The 19,987-nt window shown below is 46.5% G+C and overlaps 1 protein-coding gene across 3 annotated transcripts in view; it reads right to left on the reverse strand.

The window, feature by feature from the left end:
- Window positions 1–19,987, reverse strand: part of PKN2 (protein kinase N2) — a 134,154-nt gene that overhangs the window by 60,433 nt on the left and 53,734 nt on the right. For all 3 annotated transcript variants that reach the window (XM_029062700.1, XM_029062701.1, XM_029062699.1), the window contains exon 2: window positions 7,051–7,351. In XM_029062700.1, the coding sequence (XP_028918533.1) occupies window positions 7,051–7,351 (301 nt within the window). The remainder of the gene's footprint in view (window positions 1–7,050; window positions 7,352–19,987) is intronic.

The raw sequence follows: 19,987 nt of genomic DNA on the forward strand, positions 1-19,987 counted from the left end.
GGGAGCCGGAGGATCTGGGTTCTAATCCCGACTCCGCCACACGACTGCTGTGTACCTTGAGCGAGTCATTTAACTTCTCCGGGCCATAGTCCTTGTATCCCCCCCAGCGCTTAGAACAGTGCTCTGCACATAGTAAGCGCTTAACAAATACCAACATCATTATTAGTCACCTCATCTGTAAAACGGGGACTAAAGACTGTGAGCCCCTTGTGGAACTGTATCCAACCTGATAAAACTTGTTCCTACCCCAGGGCTTAGAGAGCTGGGGCTTGGGAGTCTGAGGTCATGGGTTCGAATTCCGGCTCTGCCACTTGTCAGCTGTGTGACTGTGGGCAAGTCACTTCACTTCTCTGGGCCTCAGTTCCCTCATCTGTAAAATGGGGATGAAGACTGAGCCTCACGTGGGACAAACCTGATTACCCTGTATCTACCCCAGCACTTAGAACAGTGCTCTGCACATAGTAAGCGCTTAACAAATACCAACATTATTATTATTATTACAGTGTCCGGAACATAGTCATTCTCCTACAAATAGCATAAAAAAAGTAGTCTAGAGGGCCTGTCACAGAGAAGAAATGGCAGCTGTGTGGGTTTGGAGGTGTTACGACAGAGCACTGGCGGCTATGGTAGGAACGGAAAGAGAGCTGAGATTTTCGTGGAATTATGGCACTTTAGGGCTTACCACGTGCCCAACACTATATTAAACACTGCAGTAGAACCGTGATAATCAGGTTAGACTCACTCCCTGCCCCACATGGGGCTCACGGTCTACAGAGAAGCAGCGTGGCTCAGTGGAAAGAGCCCGGGCTTGGGAGTCAGAGGTCATGGGTTCGAATCCCGGCTCTGCCACTTGTCAGCTGTGCAACTGTGGGCAAGTCACTTCACTTCTCGTTGCCTCGATTACCTCATCTGTAAAATGGGGATTAAGACTGAGAGCCTCATGTGGGGCAGAGAAGCAGCGTGGCTCAGTGGAAAGAGCACGGGCTTGGGAGTCAGAGGTCATGAGTTTGAATCCCAGCTCTGCCACTTGACAGCTGTGTGACTGTGGGCAAGTCACTTAACTTCTCTGTGCCTCAGTTACCTCATCTGTAAAATGGGGATTAACTGTGAGCCTCACGTGGGACAACCCGATTACCCTGTATCTACCCCAGCGCTTAGAACAGTGCTCGGCACATAGTAAGCGCTTAACAAATACCAACATAAGGACAACCTGTATACCCCAGCGCTTAGAACAGTGCTCGGCACACAGTAAGCGCTTAACAAATACCAACGTTATTATTACAGAAGGGCTTGGGCTACAGTGAGAGGCAGGAATCGAGACAGAAATCGCTAGACTGTCAGCTCCTTGTGGGCAGGGAACTTGCCTGCTAACTCTGTTACACTGTAATCTTCCAGGTACTTAGTACAATCATATTTGTGGAGCGTTTTCTCTGTGCCGAGTACTGTACGAACACTGGGAAAATACTAGAGTTGGCAGAAACGTTCCCGTTGCTCTGTGGCTCAGTGGAAAGAACACAGGCTTGGGAGTCAGAGGTCGTGGGTTCGAATCCCAACTCTGCCACTTGGCAGCTGTGTGACTGTGGGCAAGTCACTTCACTTCTCTGGCTCTCAGTTACCTGATCTGTAAAATGGGGATTAAGATTGTGAGCCTCACTTGGGACAACCGGATTACCCTGTATCTACCCCAGCACTTAGAACAGTGCTCTGCACATAGTAAGCACTTAACAAATACCAAAATTATTATTAAGTGCTCGATAAATACCATCAATTGATTAATTGGAATAGGGAGCCTGGCTCAGTCAAGCTTTTCCTTATCCCCTGCTGAGCTGTGAAGATACAGGAAGCCAGAGAGGGGATGACTCTGTTGCTCTCTCCCAGGTGACCAGACATCTTGTCGACCAAGGAGGCTGCTTAAAACACCTCCCCCACAACCCATGATTAACTCTCCCTAGCTTCATTTTTGTCCCGGGAACAGCACAAGTGTGGAGAAATATGTTCTGGACCAGACAATCGCAGAGAAGGTTCAGTTTTATTTCTCTCCGCCCCATCGGTGCCTTGTAGATAAGGAAGAAATGAATAAGGGCACAAACTAGACAACGGGAGAATCAAATCTTTCTGCTTCTTTTTACTAGTCCTCTTGAACCCCTCTACTCACTAGTTTCCCTTCCCTCACTGTATTCTAGGTCATCTGCACCCTGTATTTGTATCCCCCTTTAATTCTGGTTTGTTTTTCTTACTTTCCATTGGGTGTACTTGAGCTGGGAGGATTTGTTTTGCTATTGACCACTGGGTTAACTGTTGCCTATTGTCTGCCTCTGCCCTGGGTCACCGTGGCCCCCTTTTTGGTTTGCTAATCCCGTTGCTTGTTTGAGTTGTATTCACCTATTAGTCTCTTCCACCTTATCTACCCGCGATTGCTGGGTGGCCTGAGATTATTCTGCCACATGGAATTTCCAGGCAGGCTCAGTCACTACGAGAAGCTCCAAACTGACTCTCCTGTTCCAGTTCTCCCCGGGAGGGATGGGGTTTGCACCCACGATTGGCCGAGGAGCCAATCTCCTCCCTCCAGGTCACAGTACCACCCCTTATGCGCTCTAGAGTTTGTGATCCTGGCTCCCTTCTTTATAATCCTCCATTTTAAGGTACCCTGCTTGGAGTGGGGCCTAAATCTCCCTTTTCTGATCCTTCGCGTCAACTGGCGTATTGGCAGCCGATTTCCAGAAAGACTTAATGCTGTGGATTTACGTTTTTAAAAGCATTTCTTCTGCCCATTCGGCCTTTAAGTTCTTCTACTAAAGTTCACTACAGAGATCTCGGCATCCACGTTCTGACGATGGCTCGGTCCAGCGAGCCAAGCGGCAGCGTACACGTCTCTTACCGGCGGGTTGACTGTCATTTGCGGCCCCTCTGGAGAAGCCTGTTTTGCTATTTAGGATTAAGCGCGACACGGGCGATGCCGTTCGAAGGGCTAAGTGTGACGACTTGAATTAGAGGTCACACCTCCTGAGAAAGCTTGGTAGAACTGGAGTCGGTTCTGGAGCTCGTCAGCCTTTTGGCTCCACATTCTGCTCGCCAGATTCGTAAGGGGAACGTTAGCCACCTTAATTGCCGGTCATATCCCAAGAGACAGTGGCAGGAGTCTGGGTCTAAGGCTGTCCAACTCTCTCATTCGTGCTCATCACCAAATCACATCTGCAGTTTTAATTCGGGTTCAGTGATAAATTGGACAAGTAAAGGCATATGCTGGGTTGGGTGGATGAAATGGAGAATATATATATTCAACCCAGCATATATGTTGTCTATTGTCTATATCTATATAATAAGGTTGGTATTTGTTAAGCACTTACTGTGTGCAGAGCACTGTTCTAAGCGCTGGGGGAGATACAGGGTCATCAGGTTGTCCCACGTGAGGCTCACAGTCTTCATCCCCATTTTACAGATGAGGTAACTGAGGCACAGAGAAGTAAAGTGACTTGCCCACAGTCACACAGCTGACAAGTGGCAGAGCCGGGATTCAAACCCATGACCTCTGAAAACCCATAACCTCTGACTCCCAAGCCCGTGCTCTTTCCACTGAGCCATGCTGCTTCACTATCTATATCTTCTATATATATCTATATATCTATATGTTGGATTCAAGCTGTCTCCAATTAAACTCTGAATTTCAAAGCGGGGAGGTATGATCTGAAGTGTAGGCTGACAATTTCTTCCTCTATCCAATGCGGTCCGCCATCAGCTCCGTCAGAGGAGTCTGAGCCCCAGGCCTCCTTTCCCTGTTGCCTTATTCTACCCGAGCCCTCCTACTGCCTTCTTCTCCCCACCCACTCCTTTCTGCTGTGTTGGCCCAGGGTTCTTCCAACATGACTTTATGTGAAGAGCAAACCGTGCCAAATAAATTTAATAGGCTTCCGAAACTAACCCTAAAGAGAGGAACAGGCTACCGCTGCAATTTGCCAAGTCTTTAGAAAAGCCGCGCGGCCTCGTGGAAAAAGCACGGGCCTGGGATTGGAGGATCTGGGTTCTAATCCCGGATCCCCCTAGTCACTTCACTTCTCTGGGCCTCACTTACCTCATCTATAAAAAGGGGATTAAAGTTGTGAGCCCCAGGTGGGGTAGATACAGTGTCCAACCTGATGAATTTTAGTATTTAGTGCATAGTACAGTGCCTGGCACGTAAAGGCTTGATAGATACCATTAAAAATGAAAAAAAATTATTTAGCAACATTTTTGATACCACTCCTTCCTGACAGCTCAGTCTCATTTTATCCATTCTACTAGGTGCCCAGAGCAAGCTTGGGGATGCCCCCAAATGCTAGTTAGCATTGATCGGTGACGATGTATCCAAAGTGGTGGTGGGCTTGGAGCTAACTCTTTAGTATCTTTATCGATAGCCTGATTAGGCTTTGGCTTTGAGAATGGACTAAACTATTTAAATGATACCCAACTGGGGAAGGTTACTACTTTGGAAGGCAAGAAGCAAATTCAAAGCAAGTTAGAGACATTAGTAAAATACAGACCTACATTCCAAGCACTTAGTACAGTGCTCTGCACAGAGTAAGCGCTCAATAAATACTATTGAATGAACAAATTCAAGGTAGTACACCTTAGGAACTGAGAAAACGAAACAAAACAAAAACAACCCCACCACAAAAGGACACATAGGTGGCTGAAATCAGAATAGGAATAATCAGCATCACCTAGGTTAAGAACCCCAGAAGGTCAAGCGACACGTTTGACCGGACGATTTTATCCCAGCCCCAGTGCTTAGCACAGTACTTGGTGCAGTCTAGAGGTACCGAACGCTCGTCGCGGGCAGGGAATGTGTCCGTTCTATTGTACTCTCCCAAGCGCTTAGCCCAGTTACCCGCACAAGGTAAGTGCTCAATAAATACGACTGCCTGACTACCCAGACAGTGCTTAATCGGAACCACGTGCGTGTGTGCAGAGAGCACAGTACTAAGGACTTGAGAAAACACAAGAGAAAAGAAAGTCAAGGTCCCTACCCTCCAGAGGCTCATCAAGAACACGACGCTATTTTCGCAAGAGATTAACGTGATTCTGGGGTGCGTAAGCAGGAATCTGGGGTACATAAGCAGGAATCTGACAAGCCGGAGTCAGAAAGTGTCTCTCTCGCTCTACTCTGCGCTGCTCGGATTTATCGGAATATATCGTTTCGCTTAAGTCACCAGACTACAAAAAAAAGACCATGAGAAACTGGGGCGGAGGGGACACACTTATCAGGGGGCCACAGTTATTAAAGGGACGAAAAGCGCCTTAAGAAATGAATGGAATTTTTGTTGTTTAGCTGCCAGGACAGGAAGTTACGAGCTGACTTATGATCCATTCATTCATTCGATGGTATTTATTGAGAGCTTACTGTGGCAGAGCACTGTACTAAGCGCTTGGGAGAGTACAATGCAACAATGAACGGACACAATTCCCACTCACAACCACCTTTATGCACGGACGGGCTTTTCTAGGTAGGATAGTAATTAGTTGCATCGCAGCTGAACAAGAAAGAAACTGCCTTAAAAAAAAGAAATGAAATAATGAGATGAAATGAAAAATTCTGGTCAAAATTTGGAAGACTTCACAGCCTCCAACCTCGGTAAATCTTTAAAGGTAAAAATTCATCTGTTTTGGATCCAGGAGGCTACATCAGATTTTTTTAAAAATTATATGCTATGCACTTACTATGGGTCAAACACCATGCCCCCGGGCAGATTCAAATTAATTAGGCTGGATACTATCCCTGTCTGGCCTGGGGCTCACAGTCTCAGAAGGAGGGATACCGGGAGAACTCTGGCACAGAGGAGTTAAGTGACTTGCCCGAGATCACACAGCAAGCCAGCGGCAGAGGCGGAATTAGAACCCGGGTCCTCGGATTCGGAGGCCCGCGCTCTTTCCGCTAAGCCATGCGGCTTCTCTTTCTTGAGGTCCCACCCGCCTCTGTGACTCTCCAACTGATGCGGCATTCAAAATACAACCGGTATTAACAGATGGCAGATTAATCTTGAATATCAATTCCAACACTTCCCTCGCCGGTGCAAGCGTTAATGGGCAGTCAATCGGCCGACACACGGCTACACGGGAGAGAAGGGGACCGGGGAATATACAATTGCGTAATCGAGCGCAGACTGTCCAAACGTACGTAATCCTTTGATTTTAATAACAGTTTTAATAATGTTTTGCAAATCAGTGAAACCCACCGCACTTTACTCCGCATCCTAGAGGGACAAGAGGATTATCCTAAAAGAACAGATTACAATATTCAAGTAACCTTACTGGAGTGTCTTCTGAATAGTTGTCATAGGAAAAAAATGCAGAGCTCAGTTGCCTTCCATTAGATGGGAGACGTACTATTTATGACAGTCCTAAAAATAAACATTCTTATTACATAATTTCTATTTATACCACAGTTAGTGACTGAATGTATAGCAGATACTAAACAGCTGGAAAATTAACGTTACTCACAGAAATTGAACGTGAGGGAGGGAGAAGAGGCTTAAACAAAGGACATTAAATATTACAGGAATTTCAATACTTTCAGACTCCACATACCCTAAGGGATTAACTCAACTCTCATCGCTAAGTCCAAGACGCTGGTCATCTGTCATTTTCTTGCCTCGGCTCTTCCAAAGCCAACCTCATTTAAGAAACATTCGCCGTGCACTACCATGTTTATATACAATGTCTGGCCAAGGCGATATTCTGTGGGCTTCGAGCGCACACGACACTCATTCCCACGAAATCACTCTGCAGCTAGAAATACTTGAGATATCAAGTTTAGCTTCACAGGATTTTAAAATGGAATTCTGCATCGGAGTTATTTAAATTGGAATATTTCGTATCATTCATCTCCCTGCCCTTTAGAATGGGATGTCTCCAATTTATTAAAAAAAAAAAAAAGAAAACCCCCAACAATTTTCCTGCCAGATATTTTTTTAATCAAATTTGTGTTTGAAAAAAAAATACTGCCTTTCCAGAATCTCTCTCTAGAACACTCTCCCACCCCCAGAGCTTTTCAAGAATATGCCAAATATACTTTACCTGTAAGATCTTCTGGATCTGTTACAACTATATGAGCATTTAATTCCTGTAGTCTATGATGCAATTCTTCCAATTTTTTATTGGATTTTTTCAAAATGTTGTCCACGTAAGCCAAATTTTTTTTATCCGTTGTGACCTTCCTGAGGTTTTCTGCTCCCTCTTTGATTTTCAGTTCCTTTCTTATTTCCCGTTTGATCCGATCCTTTATATCATCCAATTTCTGTTGGACCATTGTGTCCGAAAAGTCCAGTTTTTGGCCAGCGCTGACATTATCGGGCAGTAGGAGGCTTCGGGTGTCCCCCTGCGGTAGACAAAATATAGAAAACAGAAGTTTAGAAAAATGTGTCAGGGAAAAAAATGGTCTGATTGTAAATCTGGGATTTTTGTCCCATCTGATTGTGTAATAAATCCAAATTTGCCTATAGCTTGCATTTAACAATCATTTATTTACCTCAGTTGGCTCATAGGCTCACAAAACATTAAATATTGACCAAAGGACTGGATTTTCAACAGAACTGTTTTAATGCTGAAATAACGCCATTACTATTTTAAATATCTTATGCTTTACTTTGCTCACCCACCTCGCATCTGTAAGTCTCTTGGCAAGCAAGACATAACTTCCTGACATCGGATCCACACAAAACTCCACTGATATTTAACGAAGACCGAGCGATACTTCATTGATCATTTTTAGCCGTTTGTATTTTAATCCATTAACACACACTGAACGGTTTGGAAGAAAACGGTGCTAGTTGGATTTTGGAAACCAAACAGGATCACATGACCATGATGCTGTATTTGTTTTTATGGTATTTATTAAGTAACCTATATACCAAGTACTGTACTAAACACTGGGGTAGATACAAGGTAACCAGGTTGGACACAGTCCATGTTTCATATGGAGTCCACAGTCTTACCCCCCCCCCCCCCCATTTGACAGATGAGGTAACTGAGAAGTGAAACGACTCGCCAAAGGTCACACGGCAGACAAGTGGCAAAGCCGGGATTAGAACCCATGTCCTTCTGACTCCCAGGACTGTGCTCTATCCATTATGCCATGGTGCTGCTTCTGTATTTATCAAATTTAAAAAAGACATAAAACAATCTTGTTTAACTATTGAGAATTTATGATACCCGAAGATAAGTCCCTGAAGAAACTCCCCAAGGACACAAATTAATAACATACATTAATAACAGATATTCTGTTGGGGTTTCAATTGGAAAACATAAGATACCCCACTGGACTTGAACTTAATAATAATGTTGGTATTTGTTAAGCGCTTACTATGTGCAGAGCACTGTTCTAAGCGCTGGGGTAGACACAGGGGAATCAGGTTGTCCCACGTGGGGCTCACAGTCTTAATCCCCATTTTACAGATGAGAGAACTGAGGCACAGAGAAGTTAAGTGACTTGCCCACAGTCACACAGCTGACAAGTGGCAGAGCTGGGATTCGAACTCATGAGCCCTGACTCCAAAGCCCGTGCTCTTTCCACTGCGCCACGCTGCTTCTCGATCGATGAGAAACTTGTGATCGATGAGAGAAATCACGGCACAGTGGAAAGAGCAATGGCCCGGGAGTCAGGGGACTGGGGTTCTAATCCCAACTCTGCCAAGGCTGCTGAAAAAAAATTCTTTCTTTGAGTGTCGCGTCCCTCCGCTGAGGGCTTAGATGCCGGGTGCCTGTAAGTGCCTTCGACTCCCCTCTCTTCCTAAACCCCAGTCTTTCACGGGTTAAAGCGTCATGGCGTAGCGGATAGAGCGCGGGCCTGGGAGTCGGAAGGTCATGGGTTCTAATCCCGGCTCCCCGCTTGCCTTGGGCTGTGTGACCGTGGGCAACTCTCTTCACTTCTCTGGGCCTCAGAAGTGCCTCATCTGTAAAATGGGGACTGGGGCTGTGAGCGCCACATGAGACAGGGACTGCGTCCAACCTGATTTGCTTGTATCCACTCCAGGACTTAGTACAGTGCCTGGAACATAGTAAGTGCTTAAATACCATAAAAAAGTAACTACTAATGGAGACGATATAAGTTCATCAATTTAAGGAAATCATGATTTTCACTTCAAGTATTTTTTAAATCTCTGCATTCTCTATTAGCTTCTTTAATTTCAGCATGACATCAGTAAAATAAAAAGCAATAATATTACTAGCCGCAGCTGACTAGAGAACAAGAATATTAGGGTTTATGGACGGCACTCTGTAACAGGTGCTTGGGATTTTACAGAATCAAGTGACACATTCCCTGCCCCAAGGCGCTTACGCTCTAACAGGGGATACAATCATAAAAAGATTTATCGTACAAATGGCCAAAATAAATAATAAGAGACAACAGTTCTACATGGGCCTGGAGAAGGATGCCATCTTACGCTGGCCTCATAAACTCATCCTAATCATTCATTCATTCATGCAATCGTCTTTACTGTGGGCTCACTGCACGCAAAGCCCTGTGCTTGAATCACGTGAGTGTAGGTTTCCTGTGGGCAGGGAACGTGTCCCGCTCCTGTCGTACTCCGTAAGCTCACAGTGTATAGCGCTGCATTGAGGACGCACTCAACGGGGCAACCGCTTGTTTTCTAACCTCAGCAAACCTAATCATGGCCCTGATCCAGTGTCTTCCCTACTTCATTCACTCATTCACTAGTATTTACTGAGCGCTTACTATGTGCAGAGCACTGTACTAAGCGCTTGGAAAGTACAATTCGGCAACACTATTGCCCTGCTCTACTAATAATTATGGTACTTGCTAGGCACGGACCTCAAGCCAAGCACGAGATACACGTTAATCACATCAGTCCCATATAGGGCACACAGTCATTCATTCATTCATTCATTCAATAGTATTTATTGAGCGCTTACTATGTGCAGAGCACTGTACTAAGCGCTTGGAGTGTACAAGTCGGCAACAGATAGAGACAGTCCCTGCCCTTTGACGGGCTTACAGTCTAATCGGGGGAGACGGGCAGACAAGAACGATTGCAATAAATAGAGTCAAGGGGAAGAACATCTCATAAAAACAATGGCAAATAAGTAGAATCAGGGTGATGTACATCTCATTAAACAAAATAAACAAAATAAATAGGGTGATAAAGATATATACAGTCGAGCGGACGAGTACAGTGCTGAAGGGGTGGGACGGGAGAGGGGGAGGAGGAGAGGGAAAGAGGGGAGAAGAGGGTTTAGCTGCGGAGAGGTGAATGGGGGGTAGAGGGAGCAGAGGGAAAAAGGGGGAAGCTCAGTCTGGGAAGGCCTCTTGGAGGAGGTGAGTTTTTAGTAGGGATGTGAAGAGGGGAAGAGAATTAGTTTGGCGGAGGTGAGGAGGGAGAGCGTTCCAGGACCGCGGGAGGACGTGGCCCAGGGGTCGATGGAGGGATAGGTGAGACCGAGGGATGGTGAGGAGGTGGGTCTAAATAAGAGGGAGAACAAATACTGAATCCCCCTTTAACAGGTGAGGAAACTGAGGTGGAGCACTGAAGTGAAGCTCGATGTGGGCGGGGAATGTGCCTGTTACACCGTTACACTGTACTCTCTCAAGCACGTAGTACAGTGCTCTGCAGATGCTAAGCGTTCAACCAATACGACTGACCGACTTGCCCAGCGTCACCCGGCGGGTTTAAGTGGTCGGGCCTGGATTCAAACCCAGGTCCTTTGACTCCTACGCGCCGTCTCTTTCCCACTAGGCCACGCTGTTCGCCAGTATTCGACTCTTCCTCGGCAGCTAACCTCAAAATGATCGCAACTCCCGATTAGGAGGAAGAGGGGCCATTACCAGTGTAAAATGGGAAAAGCACCCTGGCCCTGGAAATATTCCTAGATCTCAATCCGCCATATCATCAGTCCAAAGAAGTCAGTACTTGCCAGCCTTTATTTCTGAAAAGGGAAAGGATGTAGCTGATTCACTAAGTTTTTCCACATCTACCTCTGAGCCTTGTTTTGAGTTAACTGGCTTTCTGGGGGAGGGAAGAGCTTTAAAATATTCGAGTGTCTTCTTCGTTGGGAAAGGCCTTTATAACAAGGAAAGAGGAAGCATGCTGCCGAAGAGCAACTCGAGAAGCACTGTGTCCTAGCGGATAGAGCGTGGACCTGGGTTCTAATCCTGGCTCGGCCTCTTGGCTGCTGCATGACCGCAGGAAAGTCACCTACATTCTCTGTATTACCTTTCATTCATTCATTCAAAAGTATTTATTGAGCGCTATGTGCAGAGCACTGTACTAAGCGCTTGGAACGAACAAGTCGGCAACAGATAGAGACAGTCCCTGCCGTTTGACGGGCTTACAGTCTAATCGGGGGAGACGGACAGACAAAAAAATGGGGATTTCATTCAAACATTCGATGGTATTTACTGAGCACTTACTATGCGCAGAGCACTGTACTAAGCGCTTGGAATGTACAATTCGGCAACAATTAAGGCAATCCCTACCCAATGAAGAGCTCGCAGTCTAAGAGGGGAAGACAGCAAAGCAAAACAGAACAGACTGTGATCCCTGTCTACTTGTTTTGTTTTCTTGTCTGTCTTCCCCTTCTAGACTAGGAACCCGTCGTTGGGTAGGGATTGTCTCTATCCGTTGTTGAATTGTACTTTCCAAGTGCTTAGTACAGTGCTCTTCACACAGTAAGCGCTCAATAAATAGAACTGAATGAATACCTATGTGGGACAGAGACTGTGTCCAACCCGATTAGCTTATATCTACCCCATGTCTACCAACTCTCTTATTCTGTGCTCTCCAAAGCGCTCAGTATAGTGCTCTGCAAAGGGTAAGCACTCAAATACCACCGATGGATCGATTTTGCCAAGGAGCGACTTAGTTACAGAGGTGGCTGATTTGATTTTCAATCCTTTCCTCATTTTTTAAGATACTGGAATGGCCAGAAAGGTGGAGCCATCTAACAGGAGGAGCACTAAAGAAAAGTTGGGGAAGGGAGAGAGGGCAAGGAGGGAGGCGGAGAGACCGTGAGCCCTCAGAGGAGCGAGGCCGATGTGGAATTTCCCCTGATGCATTGTCTCCCAGTGCTTAGTACAGCGTCCTGAACAGCGAGCACTAATAAATCCCATTACTACTAGATCGTAGTGGATCTAGTAGGATCGGTAGGTCATGGTTCTACTACTGCACCTGCCACTTGTCTGCTGGGTGACCTTGGACAAGTCACTTCACTTCCCCGAGCTCAGTTAAGTCATCTGTAAAATGGGGATCGAGACCGGAAGCTCCATGTGGTACAGGGACTGTGTCCAACCCAATTTTGCTTATATCCACCCCAGCGCGTAGTACAGTGCCTGGCACGCAATAAGCGCTTACTAAACACCACAGTTATTATTATTATATTACCCTCTCAACTTTCATTCAATTGTATTTATTAAGTACTTACTGAGTGCAGAGCACTCTACTAAGCACTTGGGAAAGTACAATACAACAAGAAATAGTTACATTCCCTGCCCACAACGAGCTCACGGTCTAGGAGGGGGAGACAGACAACAATACCAATAAATAAAATTACAGATATAAGTGACCGCACACAGTAAGCGCTTAACAAATCCGACAGTTACTATTACTCTCTCAAGCGCTTAGTACAGTTCTCTGCACACGGTAAGCGCTCAACAAATACGATTGACTGAGTATTACTAGCCATGCAGCTTTGTTTCGTTTTAAGAACTAACCATCAGAGATGCGGGTAGCCGGTATTTAATGTTCCAGCAGCAAGGTTAGCAAGACTCAAAGTTTTTATGCATAGATTTACGATAATCTTATTTGTGCCATAATGCTTCATTGGGCTAATTAAAAAACTGAAGTTCGGAGTATAATAAAAGCTAGATTTCAGATTAGCTTACCCAAATGTCACGCCAAATCCAAGCAAACATCTAAATAGCTACTGCAAATCTGATAAAAATTGGCAGAGCCTGCCAGGGTTTTCATACGCAATGAAATTAAAATTAAGATTAGCTTTTGTAAAACACTAAAAATGAGATGAGAATGATGCATGTGATTATTAAAAGTACATTAGAACTTGATTTCATTTCAATCCTGGTAAATGTAAAAACTCCACATGGGCATGAATGTTCCATAGTATTTCTGCCGCTTAGCAAAACTTTTTCGACTCAAACAATTCTACAGGAAGGGATGAGAATACATATCCTACTTTAATTGGACGACGGTGCGTGGCAGCCAATTATTTTAAAAATAAAAGTGTGTGGACACGTACGCGCTAAAATCACTTCCATTTTATGAAACACTGAACAAAAATCTTTGTCTGAGCCATGTCACTAGGTCTGCTTTTTTCCTTCCTTGTTCTTTGTTTTGTTTTGTTTTGTTTTTTTCCCCAGAGGCCCTCCTTCTGGCCCCGGGATTATTCCTATATGCTCACAAACACACGTGCTGCCATGTCGACGTATCCACGCGCAGTGCTCTGACTCAGGATGGCTCATCCCAGACGCTCATTCGGACACAGAGACCCGCTGATGTACCCCACTTGTCAGCTGTGTGACTGTGAGCAAGTCACTTAACTTCTCTGTGCCTCAGTTCCCTCATCTGTAAAATGGGGATTAAGACTGTGAGCCTCACGTGGGACGACCTGTTTTCCCTATATCTACCCCAGCGCTTAGAACAGTGCTCTGCACATAGTAAGCGCTTAACAAACACCAACATTATTATTATTATTACTCACCCTCACCAAGAGGAAAGCAGGGTGGTCTAATGGCTACAGCTCGGGGCCTGGGAGTCAGAAGGACCTGGACTCTAATCCCAGCTCTGCCACTTGGCTGCTGGGTGACCTTGGGCATGTCACTTCACTTCTCTGTGCCTCAGCTATTTCATCTGTAAAATGGGGATTAACACTGTGAGCCCTATGTGGGACATTGACTGTGTCCAATCTGATCTACCCCAGTATTTAGTACAATGTCTGGCACGTACAAATCCTTAACAAACACCAGGAAAAAAAAAAGGCTTACAGTCTAGAAGGGGAGGCAGACATTAACATCAATAATTTACAGTTGTGTACATATGCACTGTGGGGCGAACAAACAACAAATGCCCAAAGGGTACAGATCCAAGTCTACAGATGATAATAATAATAATAATAATGCTGGTATTTGTTAAGCGCTTACTATGTGCAGAGCACTGCTCTAAGCGCTGGAGTAGATACAGGGTAATCAGGTTGTCCCCCGTGGGGCTCACAGTTAATCCCCATTTTACAGATGAGATAACTGAGGCACAGAGAAGTTAAGTGATTTGCCCACAGTCACACAGCTGACAAGTGGCCGAACCGGGAGTCGAACTCATGACCGCTGACTCCCCAGCCCGTGGGAGAGAGACTCAGTGGGGAGGAAGAGGACTTAAACTGGGGAAGGTCTGCACGGGTCTTCTATCAGTGAAACTACCGAAAACCATGTGTACTTCAAAGCACCAGGCATATGTTGAATCGATTATTCACTATTCTACTACACACTAGCACGGGACTGGAAGTCAGACGGTCATGGGTTCTAATTCCGCCTCCACCACTTGTCTGCTGTGTGACCCGGGACGAGTCACGTCACTTCTCTGGGCCTCAGTTCCCTGATCTGTAAAATGGGGATTAAGAATTTGAGCCTCACGTGGAACCCGGAGTGCGTCCAACCCGATCTGCCTGTACCCACCTGCAGTGCTTACTAGAGTGCCCGGCCCATAGTGCTCAACAAATATCATCATTTTAGTACCCGGGTTTGGTGGGGGAGGGGTTTCTTTCCTTCTCGTTAAGGGCAGGGAACGTGCCTGCTAATCCTGTGGTATCGTACTCTCCCAGGCGCTTAGTACACTGCTAGGCAAAAAGTGCTCAATAAATACCGCTGATTGGTTCAAAATTAGAGCTTCTTTGCAAGGGGTGACATAAGCCCGAACAGATTAATTCACTGTAGTTCTCTCGTGTGGAAAGGCTTATGGAGTCTGCTGGCCCCCCAACCCCGGCCCGGCACTGGCCCGATGCTGTGGTCACTTTGGCCAGGAAACGGGTCCTGCGTGTAAAGAACCATCCCGTGCCTGTTGCTTCTGCGCCCCAGAGGGAAAAAGACCAGCAGGGAACCAAGAGCACGGACGGCACCGTGCAGCCGCCATTCATTCAATAGTATTCATCGAGCGCTTACTATGTGCGGAGCACTGTACTGAGTGCTTGGAATGAACAATTCGGCAACAGAGAGAGACAATCCCTGTCCACTGACGGGCTCGCAGTCTAATCACTGGAACCAATTCCTCCCCCCAGAGGCTCAGTCCCAAAACCTCTCGGCCTGTCCGTCGTTCCCGGCGGGAGACTCCGTCGCCAGCAAGTTCGAGAGAGGGAGAGGTTAAGGTGGAGAAAGCTGACGGAGAACCTCCGATGCGACCGAGAGGCGTTTTTGCTTCGTTTTGGTGTAGTGGGAAATGAGCAGTAAGCTCCCTCTAGGCTACGTAGGGTTCGCTGTGGGCACGGAACGTGGCTCACCGGCTCCGTCGGATCGTACTCTCCCAAGTGCTCAGTACAGCGCTCCGCGTAGTAAGTGCTCAATAAACACCACTGATGATTGATGGAAGAAAATGTGGGCGCTGAGTGACGTTTGAGGAAGGTGATTCATCTTTAAAATCCGACTAAAATCACATCTCCTGCAGGAAGCCTTCCCGGACTGACCTCCCCTCCCTCTTGTGTCACATATGCAACCGCATCCTGCAAACACTTCTGAAGGCCCAACCCGACAGCCCTTATATATGTATCCTTACACTCCTCTGCTTCCCCTATCCATCAATGCTATTTTTGGAATCCCTACGTTGTGCAGAGCCCTGAACTAAGCACTTGGCAGAGTGCGATACAACTGAGTTGGTAGACACCTTACCTGCACGCAAGGAACTTTCAGTCTAGAGGGGGAGTCTGACATTCATATAAATAAATACCTCTAATTTAGCAATCTCTAGTTGATTTTAATATCTGTCCTTCCTACTACAATGTAAGTTTCACGAGGGCAGGGATCACGCCTACCGACGAGATTGTAGCCCGCATCCCATCCCCAAGCCAAAGCTCTCCATAAATACCGCCGATTGACCGATCGGTTGATCGGGGCGGTCCGAAACGGAGAGCGAGCCTGGAGGCCGGGAGACCCCCGAGGAGGCTGACAGAGTCCTCTCCCGGGAGCTGCTGAAAAGCTCGATCCAGGGTGACAGCTGTCTGGGAGGAGAGGAAGGGGGTGGCTCCGGGAAATGTCCTGGAAGAGGAACCCCCAGGGTTGAGCGGTTGACGGACCGTCAGTCCGCGGTTTTTACTTGAGCGATTACTGCGAGCACGGCACTGTACTAAACGCTCGGGAGAGTACGACGTAATACAGTGTGACGTCAGGCTTCCGAGGACAGCGAACATGTGGCTTGCTTCTGCTGAAGCCCGCTAAGGACTCTAGTTCGGTGCTCTGCACCCAAGTGTCCCTCCAGTTCCACTGGCTGACGGAAATCCCGTGCAATGGGTTCTGAAAGGAAAGCGAGCTTACACAGCGCCTTTATCAACTGGCCTAGGGCTTGCGCTAGTGCCTCCGGTCTGGGAAAAAAATCCTAAGCGACTCCCCAAGCTCAAAATTTACCCAGATGCTGACTGTGAAGAAATATCAGCCCAAGGGCAGGGTCCTGGGCCTTGACTTGCACCCAGGACAGTGTTCTGCATATAGTAAGTGCTCAGGCTTAGTAGAAAGAGCACGGGTTTGGGAGTCAGGGGTCCCAGCTCCAGGCACTTGTCAGATGTGTGACTCTGGGCGAGTCACTTAACCTCTCTGGGCCTCAGTGTCTCAACTGTAAAATTAGTATTAAGACTGTGAGCCCCAAGTGGGACAACCTGATAACTCTTAGAATAGTGTTTGGTACATAGTAAGCGCTTAAATACCATCATCATCATTATTATTATTAAAAATGCTACATACGACGATGGGATAATATAAACCAAATCGTGCATTTTATTCAAATTATTAAAACTAAACCCTTGCTCATGTGGGGGCACAGTGTGCCTTTCAACTCTGTCGAACTGTACTCTCCAAAGTGATGATAATAATAATAATAATGATGATGGTATTTGTTAAGGGCTTTCTATGTGCAGAGCACTGTTCTAAGCTCTGGGGTAGACACAGGGGAATCAGGTTGTCCCACGTGGGGCTCACAGTCTTCATCCCCAATTTACAGATGAGGAAACTGAGGCACAGAGAAGTTAAATGACTTGCCCACAATCACACAGCTGACAAGGGGCAGAGCCGGGACTCGAACCCATGACCTCTGACTCCAAAGCCCGTGCTCTTTCCACTGAACCACGCGTGCTTAGTACAGTGCCCTGCACACAATCAGCGCTCCAAAAATACCATCACCGATTAAATACTTCAGAGGCGATATTACCGGTCGAATAGAAAAATCAAACTCCTAAAAGAGTGTACTCAGTGGCTGAAAGAATTTTAACAGCTTCAGGTTTGGCATTTAAGAAGCATAACTAACCAATTTAAAAGAACAAAAGGCCAGTGTCCCCGCTAAGAAAACAGTCCAGCGACATACCCTAATGAAACCAACCTAAGAGGAGAAAAACTATGTGATAAAGAATGTATGAGAATCTTCCAGAGCTACTGAGATGTATACGGTGTCACACAGCTCCTACAAGGGTGGGGCTAGGGTACAGAAAAACCACAAATGGCCATAACCAGTTTCCTCGGTTCTACACGCACGGCACGGGAACTACAGGTTCTTCTGGTCTGACTACCAGAGTTGCACGACGACAGTTGGGCATGGCTGCTGATTTCTCCAGTGTCACTCAGGTCATGTGGATTGTGGGAACACATTAGTGAAATATCATCACTGGTGGACAATGTATTAAAAAAATAATTTAAAAAAATCAGCTGGGCTGCTGAATATTAGCCAATGGCAGCCTATCTCTTCGTCCTCTATGCTAACCAAGCCATTAAGTGAATTGGGATTGCGTGGCAAATCTGAACCCCATTTGGCTCTGCACCCGTCATTCACCCCTCCCCTCATCCCCACATTATCTACATAACCATAATTAAATTATATCGACGTCGGTATCCGCTCTAGACTGTAAGCTTGTTAGGGGCTGAGTACAAATATACCCAACTCTGCTATACTGTACACTCCCAAGTGCTCTGCACACGGTGAGTGCTCAAATACCACTGATTAAGCGATTGAACGATGGAAAACTTTTAGGAGGGAACTTTATCGTCTAAATGTGGGCGACGTGGAATTGCTCTAGTAGTCTCAATGACCTGAGCTATTTTTACAGTCACACAGATGCACAACTACCCAAAAATGTTGCAAAAGGTGGACATTTAAATTTACTAAGAACTGCTGCCTGCCATGACAAGCCATACTGACAAACAGAATGAACCAGTCTGACCGTCCAAGTCACGCTTGCAGATTTTTTTTGCCACGGTATCTGTTCGGCATTAATTGCAGACACTGTACTAACCGCTGGGGTAGATTCAAGCTAATCAGCTTGGACATAGTCCCTGTCCTACGTAAGGCTCGAAGCCTTAATCCTCATTTTATAGATGAGGTAACAGGGGCACAGAGGGGTGAAGTGACTTAACCAAGATCACCCAACGGACAAGTGGCAAAGCTGGCGTTAGAACCTAGGCCCTCTAACTCCCAAGGCCCGTGCTCTATCCACTGCTTCTCTTAAAGGACAGTGTAATATTAACACTGGCGGTCAGAAGCAGCGTGGCTTCATGGAAAGAGCAAGGGCTTGGGAGTCAGAGGACACGGCTTCTAATCCCGGCTCCGTCACTCGTCTGCTGTGTGACCTTGGGCAAGCCACTTCACTTCTCTGTGCCTCAGTGACTTCATCTGTAAAACGGGGATTAAGACTGTGAGCCCCTCGTGGGACAACCTGATCACCTTGTATCCCTCCCAGCACTTAGAACAGTGCTTTGCATATAGTAAGCGCTTAACAAATACCACTATTATTTTATTAACAATGCTTGGCACATACTAAGCACTTAACAAATACCATTATTATTATTATTAATGTGTTCAGAAATTTCACCTGCAAATCGAAATTTTCTCAAGTTTTAGATTTACGCTTCGGTTTGTGTTTGGACTGAGACAATAGTTCAGAGACAGGTGCGGTACATTTATTCACCTTGACAGATTGCTACCTGTCGCAGTGGAGGTCAGACTAAGATTAGGGAGGTATTACTGTAACGACAGATTTGAATCCAATTTCTGTAATTGGCTATTTATACCTACGCCAGAAAAAAGACGTAGCCTGTCCCCCCGTGTGATATAAATCTCATCACCATACTTTCTTCTCCTCTTCTCCCCCTATTTGCGTCATCTCCCATTTCTTTTCTTTCCTCCTGCTTTTCCCCTGCCACAAATATCTCCCCTCCTAGGGTCCCCTACCCCTCTCAGGGTGGCACCTGGAGAGTTTCCAGTCCTCTACCAGACTCAAAGATGGGAGGGAGAGTCAAGCAGAGGCCTGTCCATTCCATTCCTGGCTTGGCCAGTGGCTAGCGAGTGGCAGGCCATCGGCTACAAGTCAAAACTCACCGGTGCGGGACAGCAGCGGCCGGGGAGAGAATCAAGGGTGAAGACTCAAGTTGACTGTGCGGAAGGAGGCAATGGTAAACCGCTTCCATATTTTTACGAAGAAAACTCTACCAACGACTGCAGATGGAAGTGGGGTGTTCTCAGAGAGACATGTCCGTGGCGTCGCTACGGGTCGAAGACGACTCGGCAGCATAAGGGTCCCTTATCTTATTTCCTACCTTTTACACTCCTCCTGAATCCTCTCCCCTCTTCCCACCCTTAGTCTGAATACCCTGAAACTATCTTTCTTCCTTCTCTCTCTCTCCTCCTCCCTTCCCCTCCCTCTCTCTCTCCCCCTTCCCTCGCACAGACCAACAATCAAGCAAGCAACGGCACTGATCTAGTGCTCCGTGTGCAGAGCACCGCACGAAGCGCTTGGGAGAGTCCAA

This window comes from Ornithorhynchus anatinus, chromosome 4 (assembly GCF_004115215.2).
Source record: "Ornithorhynchus anatinus isolate Pmale09 chromosome 4, mOrnAna1.pri.v4, whole genome shotgun sequence".
Lineage (NCBI taxonomy): Eukaryota > Metazoa > Chordata > Mammalia > Monotremata > Ornithorhynchidae > Ornithorhynchus > Ornithorhynchus anatinus.